The following is a 13,707-nucleotide window of genomic DNA, read 5'->3' as shown; positions in this document are numbered from 1 at the left end:
GGCATGACGTAACCGGAACAAGAGCTGCCACAGCCTTCCCGGGCAAGGACTGAGCCCTGCAGACCTTGGGACGCCAACAGAGGCCCAATGTCTGTCCTTCTCACTCCTTCTAGAACGTTGGGCTGGGAACCACGGAGCTAAAATCACATGGAAACTGAGTCTTCTGAATCCTAATGCTGGTCCCACCCCCCACAAGTCAGTCCTATCTTCAGATTCACATGTAAGGGTGGTGGGCATGGAGAACCTTCCAGACCTGACAAGCTCACTCCCTGCCTCCTCCTGACCCTGACATCTCTCCAGGAAAGGGCAGCACTCCTGGAATCAAGCTGATACCCCAGAAAACTTGGAGAAAAGTTCCCTAGCCTTTAAGCTCTTTTTCATGCCTGTGATGGCTCTCAGGGTTGTGAGCTAGGGAACCTGGTGTCAAAGGCAGACCCTGGTTCTCACCCTCAGAGACGCCCATGTGATGGGCTCAGTATCTATAATTAAACCAGGAGGCCAAAGACCACCTTGAAGTACATGTCTCGAATTTTCATTGCCCAGAAATAAAGCCTGAAGGAATGAATGCCTTAGCAAAAAACACAACTGAAATATTTTTTGTTATTTGTACAAGACAAAGGCAGTCACACACACACACACACACACACACACACACACACACACACACAAATGAAAGCTGCCCTTATGTGTACTGTGTACAGATGACCAGTTCACATTGCCACTGAAGTATAACATGCCAGATGTCATGAAATCACACTGGGGCTTCGCCTCAAGGACCAGGTATCATGAACATCTTTCCAAGTCAACAACACAGAATGGAAGCCGATGGAGACTGTTTGCTTCACCCATTCACCTCCTGGTCTCTAGAACTTGGTACTGTGCCTGAGCAACGTGCATCTGATGTCTGACTGCCAAACGGTCGTGAGGCATCATGGCTAGCAGCTGCCACATTCCAGGATGCAGGTCCCTACCACACACTAGGAGTAATACTAATATGGCTCTTTTAAAAAAAATATTTATTTATTTATTTGTTTATTATGTATACAGTTAGACAGAAGAGGGCACCAGACCTCATTACAGATGGTTGTGGGCTACCATGTGGTTGCTGGGAATTAAACTCAGGACCTTTGGAAGAGCAGGCAATGCTCTTAACCGTTGAGCCATCTCTCCAGCCCATTAATATGGTTCTTCAAAGTGACCCAAGGGACATTACTTTTTTTAGCTTACTGTGTATGTGCATGCACACACGTACACATGGGCATGTATAAAAGTGGACACATATGTGTGTATGTGTGTGCACTCTGTGGCCCTGAGTAGGGATACAGCGCTCTCTAAAACTCTGGAAGGAGCCAATGGTTGATAGGAGGGGTTTGGTCAGGAGATGGGGAAGAGAATGGGAGGGGAGGAGCCAGCTTGTTTCCCTATTGGCCCCCTATGGAGCTGGTTTCCTTAGAGTGGATTCTGGTTCTGCCATCACTCTATGGGAGCCAGGTGATTACCTCCACTCAGGACAATGGCAAAGCAGTGATTAACAACAGTGACAGCAGCTGGTGTCAGAGCTTGGGGATATTCCAGGGCCTCGATCCGCCTTCCCTAGGGACAGGCTACCCTCTTCCCTCCAGTAAGACAGGGCAGCTGTGAGAAAGGAATGGCTTGAGGATATGACTTTGGTTTGCAGCAAGCACCTGACTAACCCTCCTGCCCCTCTGGCTACTGTGTTCCCACTGTGAGAGAGGACTCCTGGAGGAGAGATTTGCTCGAAGCTGGGATACTTACGGTTGGAGGTGAGTCTGTCTGCTCCACCAAGAGCATTAAAAGCTCCATGAACATTCTGGACCTGCAGAGAAGCAGAGATTGAGAGATGGTCCCTAAAGACTGCCACCTCCCAGCCTAGCCTTGTCAGTGGGGACTGGCCAGGGGCCATCTGGTCACGAAGGACGGTGTAGTAGGGACTGGCTCGTACAAAGGTCTGGGGAGCAAGACACAGTGCGGGCCACATAGTAGGTAGTAGCATGCTTGCCACTTTAAACACCTATTCTGTCCTGGCCCCTTGGTGTCAACTCATTCACTGTCACTTAAAAATAGACCTCTTAGCCCTCTCTACAGACCAGCAAAGCAAGGCTTAGAGCAGCCCCCCAACTTGCCAAACATCTGAGCTGGCAATGGAGCCAAAGTGAATTCAGTCTATGTCCCTAAGAATCTGCAGAGGAAACCCAGATAAAGGGTCATTTTGTGTCACACTCCTTCCATGACCCTCCCAGCCCTCTGAAAGGTCCTGAGAAGAACCAGTTTAGGGGTGCAGAGTTGTGGTCTCCCACTGTGTCAGCTGTAGGTGACATACAAGAGTTATGAAGAGACATCCCCACATGGCAGTAATTAGATTGTCCCCAGGCAGGGACTGCTGGAGAAGTGGGGAGCAGCAGGCAGGTGACAGGACCCTCAGGCTGACCCCACGAGGCTGATGCTTGCTGACAGTCAGCAGAAGTACACTCTCCGCACATGGTCAGGGCAGGGTAGGGCAGCCGCAGCAGCACGTCCATCTGCTGCTTTGGGACCTCAAGGATGGAGGTGTTGTGGTGTGCCCTCCAGCCTGGAAGAGTCACACCAGCAGGGACCACCTTCAGCCTGACCACCATGTGCAAGACTTGGCACACAGTAGGTGGCTGGCAGATGTTTCTGAGTGAACAGAAGACACGGATTGGCTCTAATTCCTGTAGAGCAGAGGGTAGCTGGGGTCCTTTGGTTTTGTGCCTACATGCAGCCCCAATCTGCCCTCTTGCCTTCTCCTTTCTCCCCTGCCTCAGCCTGGGTCCTCATCCTCCTTGCCCAGGTTGTAACCCTTCCCTCACCTTCTTGCCTACAGTCTTGCTTCATGGATCCTTCTTCCTCCTAATAGATGTATGTTTGGTGTGGCAGTGGCCTCAAACCGTCAGCAAACCCTTCACCAACCTAGCACAGGCCTTCCTCAGGCAAACCCAGTTCCCTGCTCCCCTCCTTCAGACAGATTCCTTTGGGCTTTTAGCCAGCTGAGTGAGAGGAGTCATCTTGGGTGACACATGCCTTTGGCATTTCATGTCTATATGTATCATTCTGGGGTCACAGACACATGCTGATTAATTGTTCTGAAAAGTCCGCTTGAGAGTCTGTTCATATAAAAACAAATGGCTGGGTATGGCATAGAATGGGCCTTCGGACAGAGGGCAATGTGTCTGATGCTCCCTTTCTTGGGCCTTGTGTCAATGAACATCATGGGCCTGGCCATGTCTGCATGTAACAAGAGGGACGTCCTCTCCATAGTACCATGTTGGCAGGATGCTCTTGATTTTGGAGACTGCAGAGCTGTGAACTAAAAAACTTCTGTTTATTAAACACCGCCTGGTCTGGGCTGCTCAGTGATACCAACAGAAAATGGAACGAGACAGCTATGAGGGAGTGTGCCGAACCCCAGAGTCCACCTCCCTCCTAGTCCCAGTTCCGAGCCTGAGCATCTCGTCTGCTGTGTGGCTGGTGGCACCCCCAGAAAGCAGGACAAAGAGGAGCCGAGTGAACAGAACCTCGTGTGGGTGACCCTTAGGGAGAAACCCCAGCACACTAGCTCACAGCCACATCACCCTGCTCCCCTGCTCACCTGTAGTGTATCCCCAAAGGAGAGTTTGTGGATGATATGTGTCATGTCCGGGTTCTGTGGCTGGGCTGTAGCACTGTGCGTGGACACGTGGAAGTTGCCGGGGACCTAGAGGAAGAAAGGCAGGTTTCATTTATCTGGGTGGCTGTCCAAGGGGGTTGGCTCCGAGGGCTGTATGATCTCCACGGACTGGGACACAGGAGTAGGACATACATTGGGACTGGGACTCTGACTTGTAGCCTTTCCAACTGTATGACTTTGAAGAAGACTGGTGCACTCGTAGAAGCTACGGGAAGAGGCATCAGGGACAACCCAGGACAAGAGTCCATGTGAGGTATCCAGGTGGGCGATCAGTAGAGCCTGGACTCAAAACGACAGCAGTTCCCACCCACCTCTGTGGATTCAAGGTTTGCTGGCTCAGCAGTTGATGGGGGTGCACTCTGAACAAGCAAGTGACTTCCTCAAAATCTGAACCAAGCTCACGTCTACTTAAGTCGACCTCATCACCATAGACAGGGAATCCCTAGAGACTGACTTCAGTGGCCTTGACAGCCTCTGAGATCCCCTTGGAGGACCTCAGAGTAGCTTCTATCCTGGTCCCCAGTGTCTGCTCACCCTTGCTTCTCCCTACACAGACCCTTCCCCAGGCTTCTAACAGTAAGCCTGTTCTTTTTTTTTAAAAGTAAATCTATTAATTTATTTACTTATTATGTATACAATATTTTATCTGTGTATGTGTCTGCAGGCCAGAAGAGGGCACCAAACCTCATAACAGATGGTTGTGAGCCACCATGTGGTTGCTGGGAATTGAACTCATGACCTTTAGAAGAGCAGGCAATGCTCTTAACCACTGAGCCATCTCTCCAGCCCAGTGAGCCTGGACTTTAAGGTGGTTCGTTACACAAGAGTTCATGTGCTGGGGGTGTGGCCTCACGGCGGCCATGAGCATCAAGGCAGGACCTCTAAGATGTGGGGCCCAGTTGCAGTGGTGATCCTTAGGCCGCAAAGGGACACTGAGCTCAGAAGGCTTCTCGTAGCACCTAGGTTGGGTTCTGAAAGAGCAAAGGTGGCCTGTTCTCTCTCGGGCTTCCTGTCCTACCACAGCATCCTTCCTTTAGGATCCTTTCTGTCACGTGTCCGTCACTGTGACATCCACTGAGAGGACTTCATCACAGGTCAACTGATGGGCTCCTGAGCCTAAGCTTTCACCCGCTGGGGCTGAATAAATATCATTTCTTTATCCATTATTGCCTCAGTATTTCACTACGGCAATGCACAAACTGAGTGACCCAGTTGAGCCCAGGTGCTTCGGTGACGTGTCTGGTTACTGTCACACACTCAGGCCTACCTCTATGCCTCATCAGTGCCACCCTCTCCTCTGCTCACCACCCCTCAGCCACCTCCCTATGGCACTGGGAACAGTGTCCTGTACAGCCCACCCTGGGGCCTTTGTGTCTGCCACTTCTTCCTGGAATGCTTGTCCATTGAGCTTCCCCACCTCCCTTAGCCCAGTGCTCAGGCTGAGGAGAGCCCCCAGCTCTGTTTCGGTTATATGTTCAGGAGGGCTTCCCAGGGGGAAGGACTCCCTTGTGCAGAGGCCCTAAAGCCTGCATTTCTCAGGAAGACAGGGAAAGGTCTCATAGCAGAGACAGCAGGAGCAAGCAGCAGGTACGCCTGCTAGAAAATCCTTGAACAGAACAGGGCAGCTGCAGGCAGAGAAAGCAGGGGATATGAGGCCATTTAGCTAAAATCCCAACTGCCACACTGGAGAGACCCAGGGTCTTTCTTAGTCCAGCTGCCAGGGAGTGAGAAACATGGCTATTTCCTGGCATGTGACTGCCCACCAGGGAGCTTTTGTTAATGCCCTGTTTCAGGCACTGGGCTGAGGACCTTCTGCTGTGACAGCCTGTCTTCAGCCGTAGCCAAAGCTCATAGATCTTATGAGCCGTGGCTGAAGTGGGCAGCCTGCGGAGCCGGGGGTGGCCCAGGAAGGTCTCTAGAATGAGCGGAGCATAAGAGTGGCCTGCCTCAGAGGCACAGAAGCAGCAGCTCTCCACCCATGGCACTGGGGCTCTTCCGATTGTCACTCTGTGCCTCAGTTTCCCCATCAGAAAGTAGGACTATGACCACAGAGGTTTTGTGAACAAGAGAAGAGCACAGGCATGTGGGATGAATATGCTTCAGGACTCACAGCCTTGGGGCCCTGGAAGGGCGAGCAACAGGGGCGAGGGAAAGCCGCTGCTCCTGAGAACAATTTCACGCTTCCTTTCACAGCGTGAGTAACACCTGGGTTTATTTCCATCACAAAACCTGCACAGGGCTCGGGCATAGCTCAGGAGAGATGTGGCTAGGTGCCTACGTCAGGAAGAGCACCTTGCCTCATATACGCGAGGCCTTGGGATCCATTCCAGCACCAGGAAATAAAAAAGCCCTTTTACATGATATCATCAGAACTCCTGAGACTGACAGTGTCCCGTCAGATTCTCTGGGCGGTGGGCCAGGCCAGGTGAGGCCCAGACAGACAGCCTTGGGTTTGGGGTCTCTGCCCCCAGGGTTAAGAGCGTGGAGAACGCTGGCTCCTGGATATCTGCCACCCGCTGCCCGTCCTCCAGCCTGTGACTCAGTAACCCGCTCCACTCCACACCGAATCCATCACAGGGGTCTGAGTCACACAAGCACACTGAGCCGAAGAAACAGAAGACGACGCTTTTAGAACCTGTGACTTGGGCACCTACGTCACTGTCTCAGATGGATTTTAAAAATATATAGCTGGAGTTGGGCCCCCCTTCCCAGGGCAGCCATGATTAGCAGGGCTCCCGGGCAGGCTCGCCTGAGTTGATGGGGGCTGCCAGGGCACCTGCAGGTGAACTCTGGCATCTGGCTGTTGGTGGACTTGCTGATGGGTAGATAAAGAGGCCATGTCTACAGAGGGTCTATAAAGGGGACGAGCCTATGTCTAACAATGGGAGACCAGGGAGGGACAGCTGCTCTCCTTGTCCTCATGGCAGGCTGTCACACTGGCCTTTTATTTATTTTATTTTTTGGGGGGAAAGGGAGGTTCTGAGATAGCGTTCCTCTGCGTAGCCCTGGTTGGCCTGAAACTCGTTATGTAGACCAGGTTGGCCTCAAACTCAGAGATCCCCTTGCCTCTGCCTCCTGAGTGCTGGGGGCATGCACCACCACCACTGCCTGGCTTACACTGACTGTCTTAATCACAGCTCCAGAGAACAAGACCCCAGAAAGGGAGAGAGGGCAGGGTCACGAGAGCCTATATTCTCCAAAGGGCTGGGTGGACAGTGGTCTAGGCTGTGCCCAAAGAACATGGCCACTCTGGTCATAGCATGCATAATACAGATGTTAAAAGTAGTAGCCACAGGCAGGGCTCAGGGCCCAGTGGCCAGAGTGCCTGAGCTCAGACCTAGCTGTGGTCCCTCAAGTGCTACTTGACTCCTAGGCTTTAGTTAAGGGCCAGGTAAGAATCAATTGGACAGTGGCCACAGTACAAAGGCTGGCTAGTGCTTTCCCAGATGCCCTGGCCATCACGTTCTCTTTCTCTGGCTCAGAGAGGCCCAGTTTCTTACATGTCTGCCATTCATGTGCAGTGTACAAACACACTTACACTAAAGTGATGTCAAGCATAGGCTGACAAGGGCAGGGCAACAGCCTACTAATGGGTTACAAGGTAGGGGAGGAAAGGTTGCCCACGCCCGACCAGTCATATTGTGAAACATTTATACATCTGATTCGGTCATATGCGGTAGATAATAACCCTGCCTCCTTACAGATGAGGGAATCAGAGTTTGATACACTAAAACACCCAGTTTCCTTAGCCAGGACACCAGTCAGGCTTTTTTAAAACGAAGGTGGTTGGTCTGATTTGAGAGGCAAATTCTGATCCACCCGGAGCCAGCTGGGATCCATGACGCAGTTCACGCAAGGAAGCGGAGGACGTGTTTGCCAAGAGGTAGGTAGTGTGACAACGGAGTTGTCAGGAGTGTGCATGGTGGAATGCAGGTGACCACATGTCACAACTGGGAAGTGAGCACATGTGCACATGTGCCTGGGAATCTTCAACTACCACCAGCAGGCACCCCACAGCCCCACCACAGGGGGCTCACCCCTTCCCCAACGCAGCCCCTGCTTCATTGACTAGATATCAAAGTGATGTGGTTTTTGTCAAGGAGTTTCCTGTGTGTCGGCTGCTGTCATTCTCAGAGTGGCAGTGTGTGTACCGTGCCTTGAAGTTCTTTATGGCTGTACTAGAAGGGGAACAGCAGCAGCTTCAGGTAACAAAGTCACGGGTATAACTAACGCTGCCTTGGTCTTTTTGGATTGTATTAATAGCCGTAGGAAATGCTAAATTAGCTTAGTAAAAAGAGAGATGGGACTTAATCGGCAGTCTTTGGGGTATCTGCAGATAAATCTGTACTCTTTCAGGTTTCTGTGGACCCTGTGTTTATAACAAGGCTTTATACTCTACTCTCTTCTGGGAGGCCTTGTGGTCCTTAGAGCTTGGTGGCAGGAGTCCTGGGATTCAGGAGGTCAGATGGAGAACCTACAGTTCTGCCTCCCTCATACTCCCAAGGCAATGCTGTTGGGAGTGCCCGCTCAGAGTGTCCCCAACCTAAACCTATGACTTCCCACATCACAGTTCAGTGCTGACGCTGACTCCCGCAGGAAGGCCTGTTGCCCAAAACTCTGTCCTTCAACCTCAGAAACATGTCTCCGAATTCCAGCTTAACATTTCCCTAGAGATACTCGCTTGGAATCAACCATATCAGAATCGAGGAACTGACTCCCAGTCCCTCCCACAGAACCCCTTTCCTAAGCGTTCTCAGCCGCAAAACAGCTGTGGAAGCAGGAACTTAGCAGGGTCTTTGGGGCCATGGGTGCTTTCTGTGCCACCCCCAGGTCACAGCTTCAGCTCTTGGCTTCCCCCACCCCCAGGTAGCCCACACCAAGGGAACTATCTACTGGGCTGACCGGCAGGTGTCGGGCAGTGGTGGACATGTCCTGGCTGTCTATCGCCACTTGCCCTGGTACCTCATCTGTTATATAATATAATATATTATAATATAATTATAATATATTATATATATTTATATAATATAAATATAATATATTATATAACAATATAATAAGGTGCATGTTAACCAACCTGGAATGAACGGTGGGTGTTTACCCATTTACCCAACGTGAGCTTTGTGACATGGGTGACGATGCCACTGTGACATTATTGCCATCACAGCTATAACCTCAGGTGGCCACTACTTGCTGGAGAGGAGCACAAACTGGGACTCGAAGGCAGGTCTTCTCGCCTCCCTCCATTTCCTCCACTCCAGCAAGGTGCAGACCCACCACCAGGGGCCTGAAATCCCAGGGAGTCCAAAGCCTACCCAGTCTCAGAGAGAATTATCAGGCAGTCATGTGCTGATTCTCAGCTTGCCAGGGGTTCTGTTGGGGTCATGTGGGTAGGGAGCAGGAAAAGGACCCAGGCAGTGTCTCCGTACCTTGTTGATGCTGAACTGGCCCTCGAAGCGGCAGCCTGCTCCATTGTTCAGCGGGATCTTCATGGAGTTGTCGATGTGGCCCACTTCATGCCTGCCCATCTCATCTTGGATGTCAAGCCCGACCACTGTGGAGGCCAAAGAGAGCAGTCACCCACCCCACCTAGAGCGGGGACCAGCCTATTTCTGCAGAAGCCCCGGCTGGCCTCCATAAACACAATGCCCAGGTAACCCAAGGCTATATAGAAAGGCAGCCAGCAGAGGAGAAAGCGGCTACTTGGCTCAGAGAGAGCAGCATCCAAAATGGCCCCCACCCCAAGTCACAGCGTCCCTACCTCTGCCTGAGGCTAGCGATGAGGGAAGAAGAGCTAGGAGGAAGCAGGGGCTAGAACAGCCAAGGATGCAGGCCAAAGGAATGCTGTGGGGTAGGAGGCGCCACAGGGGTCTGCCACTCGGTCCGCCCCCTGGATCCTCACTGGGTCCTCACTGTGACATGACTCAGGAACTCATTACCCTCAATGCCTCAGTTTATCTTTCTGAAATATGAGGTGCTAAAAATTGAACTTTCAACTGGGCGGTGGTGGCGCACGCCTTTAATCCCAATGCATGGGAGACAGAGACAGGTGGATCTCTGGGAGGTCGAGACCAGCCTGGTCTACAGAGCGAGTTCCAGGACAGGCTCCAAAGCCACAGAGAAACCCTGTTCTCGAGAAAAAAAATGACCTTTCAGTGGAAGGGTATGTGGACCAGAGTTAACAGGCATGGCAGACACTCAGCACAGGGTCCGAGTGGCAGCACGTGCCGCACCTGACACTCTGGGGTACTCAGTGAACAGATTCAAGCATCTCTCTCTCTCTTTCTCTCTTATTCATACCTTCCTTTACTCAGTGTCTGCAGTTACCAAGTCCCAGCACCAGAGTAGCATCATGGGAAGAGTCAGGCTATACCCTCCAGGTATATGAGGTTCTTTAGTCCACCCACGGGAGGTCTGTGGCCCCCAATGCCAGTCTTGACTCCAACATGACTCTGTAGCCTCACTGTGGCTCAGCTTTGCACTCTAACAATGAACAGGCTTCTCTATTCTCTGACAAGGTCCCAGTGTGCACAGGGAGAGAGGCTTTTGTCCACTTTGGGGATGTAGCGAACTTCCTGGCAGGCACATCAAAGGAACAGAGAAAGAATAGATCTCTTAAAGTAAGCTATTTTAAAGACAACCAGGCATAGAGAGAAAATGGGAACAGCTGCGTTCCTCAGTGGGCGTAGGGGAAGTATTGCCAGCCAGTGTGGAAGGGCACGTGACATGGCCATCAGAGATGATGCCACTGGTCTGTCATGGAGAAAGCTAAAGAAACGCAAGCAATCCCTGCCTGACTCAACAGTTCCACTTGAAGCCAGCTTGCAGAGACACCCGTGCTCAGACATGTGCAAGAGGCCACTCTGGCCAGTCTTGGTGGAAACTGTGACAATTAGAAGCCACCCAAGTGCCTGTCAAAATGATGGTGGCTGATGGGCCAGGTCTCCTCCGTGGTGGGAAGCAGCAGGTAGAGAATGCACTAACTGGCGTGTGCAGAGAGGTTGGCCCTGGGTCCCCGGAAGGCAGGCTACCTAAGCTTCCTGTGACTCAGTTATCACAGGCTTGCTCTGGAGACCGGGAGACTCAAGACAGCACCTGCTAGCCTGGGCTCGCTGCTGAAGAGTTTTACATAAGAATGCAGGATCTGAACATAATTGTGCGGAAGATGATGTTATAACTGTCCAGTCAACGTCAAGGGAAACTGAGGCACAAAGAGCTCACAACTGAGAAGCAACAGAGCCTTTCTCTGAGCCTGTCCCCAGGCAGTTGGCCAGAACACAGCTCTGATTCAGAACAGGCCTTGGTGGTAAAATCGCTGGTTATTATTTCACTAATAGTATAAGAATCTTAGGAAAAGCGTTTCTCTTTCTCTCTCTCTCTCTCTTTCTCTCTGTGCGCACGCGCACGCGTGTGTGTATGTGTGTGTGTGTGTGTGAATTTCACAAAAGTTCTACAACATCTAGAGTTCTAGCTATCTGAGAAGAAAACAAAGTAAGCAGGATACATACCCTGGTACCGAGGTCTTGGGATGCTTAAATTCCCCCTGTAAAATGGAGGGCTGTTTGCATCCTCTGGGTTACTCACACAGCCCAGTGCAATGCGAATGCCATGTACATAGCTGCCATCCTTTGGACCAGTTCTTCTCAAAGGCCCATATGATGGAGGCGTGAACTTTAGCCTCTGGTGCTTCAGAAGGTGGTACACCTTTAAGAGTAGGACCTAGTGGGATGACCTAGTGGGATGTCCTTACTGTTACTAGGCTGTACCCCTGAAGGGGACAGTGAAATCACTGCCCTTTGCCTTTTCTTGTTTGCTTCTTCTTTGACTTGAGGGGAACAGTTCTGCCCACTACATGTTCTCAACACACTATATGACAATGCTCCAGCCAAGCACAGACTGACACATGCAACACCCGGTCCCTGCACACCTTTCTCTTCATACGCTGTGGTCTCTGGCATTTTACAATATGACACAGTGACTTCCTGCGTCACACTGTTTAGGAAATAACAACAAGGAGAAAAGTCTGTACGTTTTAGGGCAGATGCAATGTATTCCTTCTCTGAAAGCTTTCGTCCTGTGGCTGTCGAATCTGTGGTGTAGAACTGCACACACAGAGTGACTGTGTTCATAGATACACACACTCCACTGTCATCACAGGCTGCTTAGGGGACAGTGACATACTTGGGGCAGCAAAAAGAAACACCGAATGGGTACTTTCCGATTTCTAAAAACGTAGCTGTATTTCCCTCTGTGCTAAAATTCTACCTCATGCTAAGTAAGCGCTCTACCGCTACGCTACAGTTCTGTGTTTTGAAGGTGGACCTGCATTAGCTGCATAATGAACAGTAGTGACACCGTCACGACACCTTTACAGTGCTGGGAATGGAACCCGGGCCTCTCACGGGCCAGGCATGTGCCCTAACCCCATCTGCCCACGACGAAGAACATTGTTTTTGAAAGCAGGATATGAGAGGACACCTGTAGTATGGCCTCAGCCATGATTGAAATGCACAGAAGGACAGGCAGCGGGACAGAATGATGTCAGAGTGTCCACAGACCGTCATCGGGTGGTGGAATTGTGGGTGATTTCCTCTGCTTCTCTGGGTTTTCCAATGATACCAAGATGAACATGCGCTTTTGTGTATAACAGAGTCTTTTTGTGTGTGTGAATGGTACCAGAACCCAGGGTCCCAAGTACGCTGGGCAAACCACTGAGCTGCACCATCCCTCCTTGAAGGTCTTTGAAAGAAAAGCCATTGTGCTGGACTCTGGCGGGTTCAAGTCATAGCCCTGCAGAGCTGGCAGGACCCATGGGGGGGGGGGCAGATCACAAAGACTGGCACGGGCAGCAGCCAGGGACGCCTGTCCTGCCCGAAGTCACACTGTCTGGATCTGGGACTGAGCCTAGAGTCACATCCCCCCCAGCCCTTGCTCTGCTAGTCTAGTCCTCTGCCCTGACTAAGAATTTCCTTGCTTCACAGATACAGCCAGCCCCTAAAGGAGAGGCTGCCAGATAAATTATTTTTCTAAGAAGAGAGAAGAAAAAAAATGAAAACACATAAATAAATAAAAGTGACCTATTTCAACAGGTCCCCTGGCCCTGGGCCCAATGTGGGCTCAAAGCTGTGATGTCACTCTCACCAAAAGCAGGAACAGAGCTGAATGTCTCCCTGTCTCGGTCTGGGCCCACCCAGTGTTCTGTCCTTGCGGGCTATGCTCCTGAGCCATGTCCTGTGATCGGAAGGGAGGGGTGGGGGGAGGCTGAAAAGGCTACATCAGGCTAGGACCTGGTGGGGCTGAGGGATGGCTAGACATCCCACCACCATCAGTATGCTAGGTACCATCTCACGGGAACCTCTCTTGCTAAAGGGGAAACTGAGATGATCACAGCCAAGGCTCGTCTGGTAAAATGAAACCAGGCTTTCATTGTGTTGTGTTTTATAGAAATGACTTCGTCTTGATTAAAACAGCAAACAGGAGAGGCCTGAAGTTAAGATGCCAGGAAACCCTCAGTGACGGTGTCCCACCGGCTTCTGCAGCTGTGAGCTGTGCAGCCTGGGGCTTGGGGTCAACTGGCATCTCACCTTAACTACTCAGGCGGCCATGTAACTTCCACAGGAACTATCCTGTGGCCATCAGCCACCGGTAGGGATAATAACAGCCCTGGTCCGCTGCTAACAAATGGGGCAGCTATGGTCTCATGCAGGATGCCAGTCTCAGACTGACCGCACCTCAGCTGCACACACATCTGACCTCATCCCCTTGGCTGGGCTGGTCCCATCCCTTTCTCCCTTATGGCTTCCTCCTCTCCGTGAGCCACATAAGATCTTAGGCTTAACAAACCAGAGAGACTTCCCCACCCTGTGCCACCAGCACCAATGTAGCTGCTCTACAGAGGTGCGTGAGATGTCTTTGATTCCAGAAAACCTCCAGGAACGGAATTATATTCAGCTCAAATTAATTAATTAAAAAAAAAAAACAGTGGGGGCTGTCATAGTCCA

At 51.3% G+C, this 13,707-nt stretch overlaps 1 protein-coding gene and 1 long non-coding RNA gene across 2 annotated transcripts in view; one reads left to right on the top strand and one right to left on the bottom strand.

Annotated features, from left to right (window-relative positions):
• The window catches only part of Ergic1 (endoplasmic reticulum-golgi intermediate compartment 1), a 101,346-nt gene that overhangs the window by 20,041 nt on the left and 67,598 nt on the right, over positions 1 to 13,707 (bottom strand). Inside the window, exons 5-7 of the mRNA XM_075941376.1 lie at positions 9,136 to 9,260; positions 3,629 to 3,733; positions 1,777 to 1,837 (exon numbers count right to left, since the gene is read on the bottom strand). Coding sequence (XP_075797491.1) covers positions 1,777 to 1,837; positions 3,629 to 3,733; positions 9,136 to 9,260 — 291 coding nt within the window. The remainder of the gene's footprint in view (positions 1 to 1,776; positions 1,838 to 3,628; positions 3,734 to 9,135; positions 9,261 to 13,707) is intronic.
• Positions 7,550 to 12,747, top strand: LOC142831369 (uncharacterized). Its single transcript, XR_012907045.1, has 3 exons — positions 7,550 to 7,589; positions 12,170 to 12,345; positions 12,688 to 12,747. It is a non-coding gene; the product is annotated as an uncharacterized LOC142831369 (long non-coding RNA).

Source organism: Microtus pennsylvanicus, chromosome 11 (genome assembly GCF_037038515.1).
Source record: "Microtus pennsylvanicus isolate mMicPen1 chromosome 11, mMicPen1.hap1, whole genome shotgun sequence".
Lineage (NCBI taxonomy): Eukaryota > Metazoa > Chordata > Mammalia > Rodentia > Cricetidae > Microtus > Microtus pennsylvanicus.
This window is presented reverse-complemented; position numbering and strand designations above follow the sequence as displayed.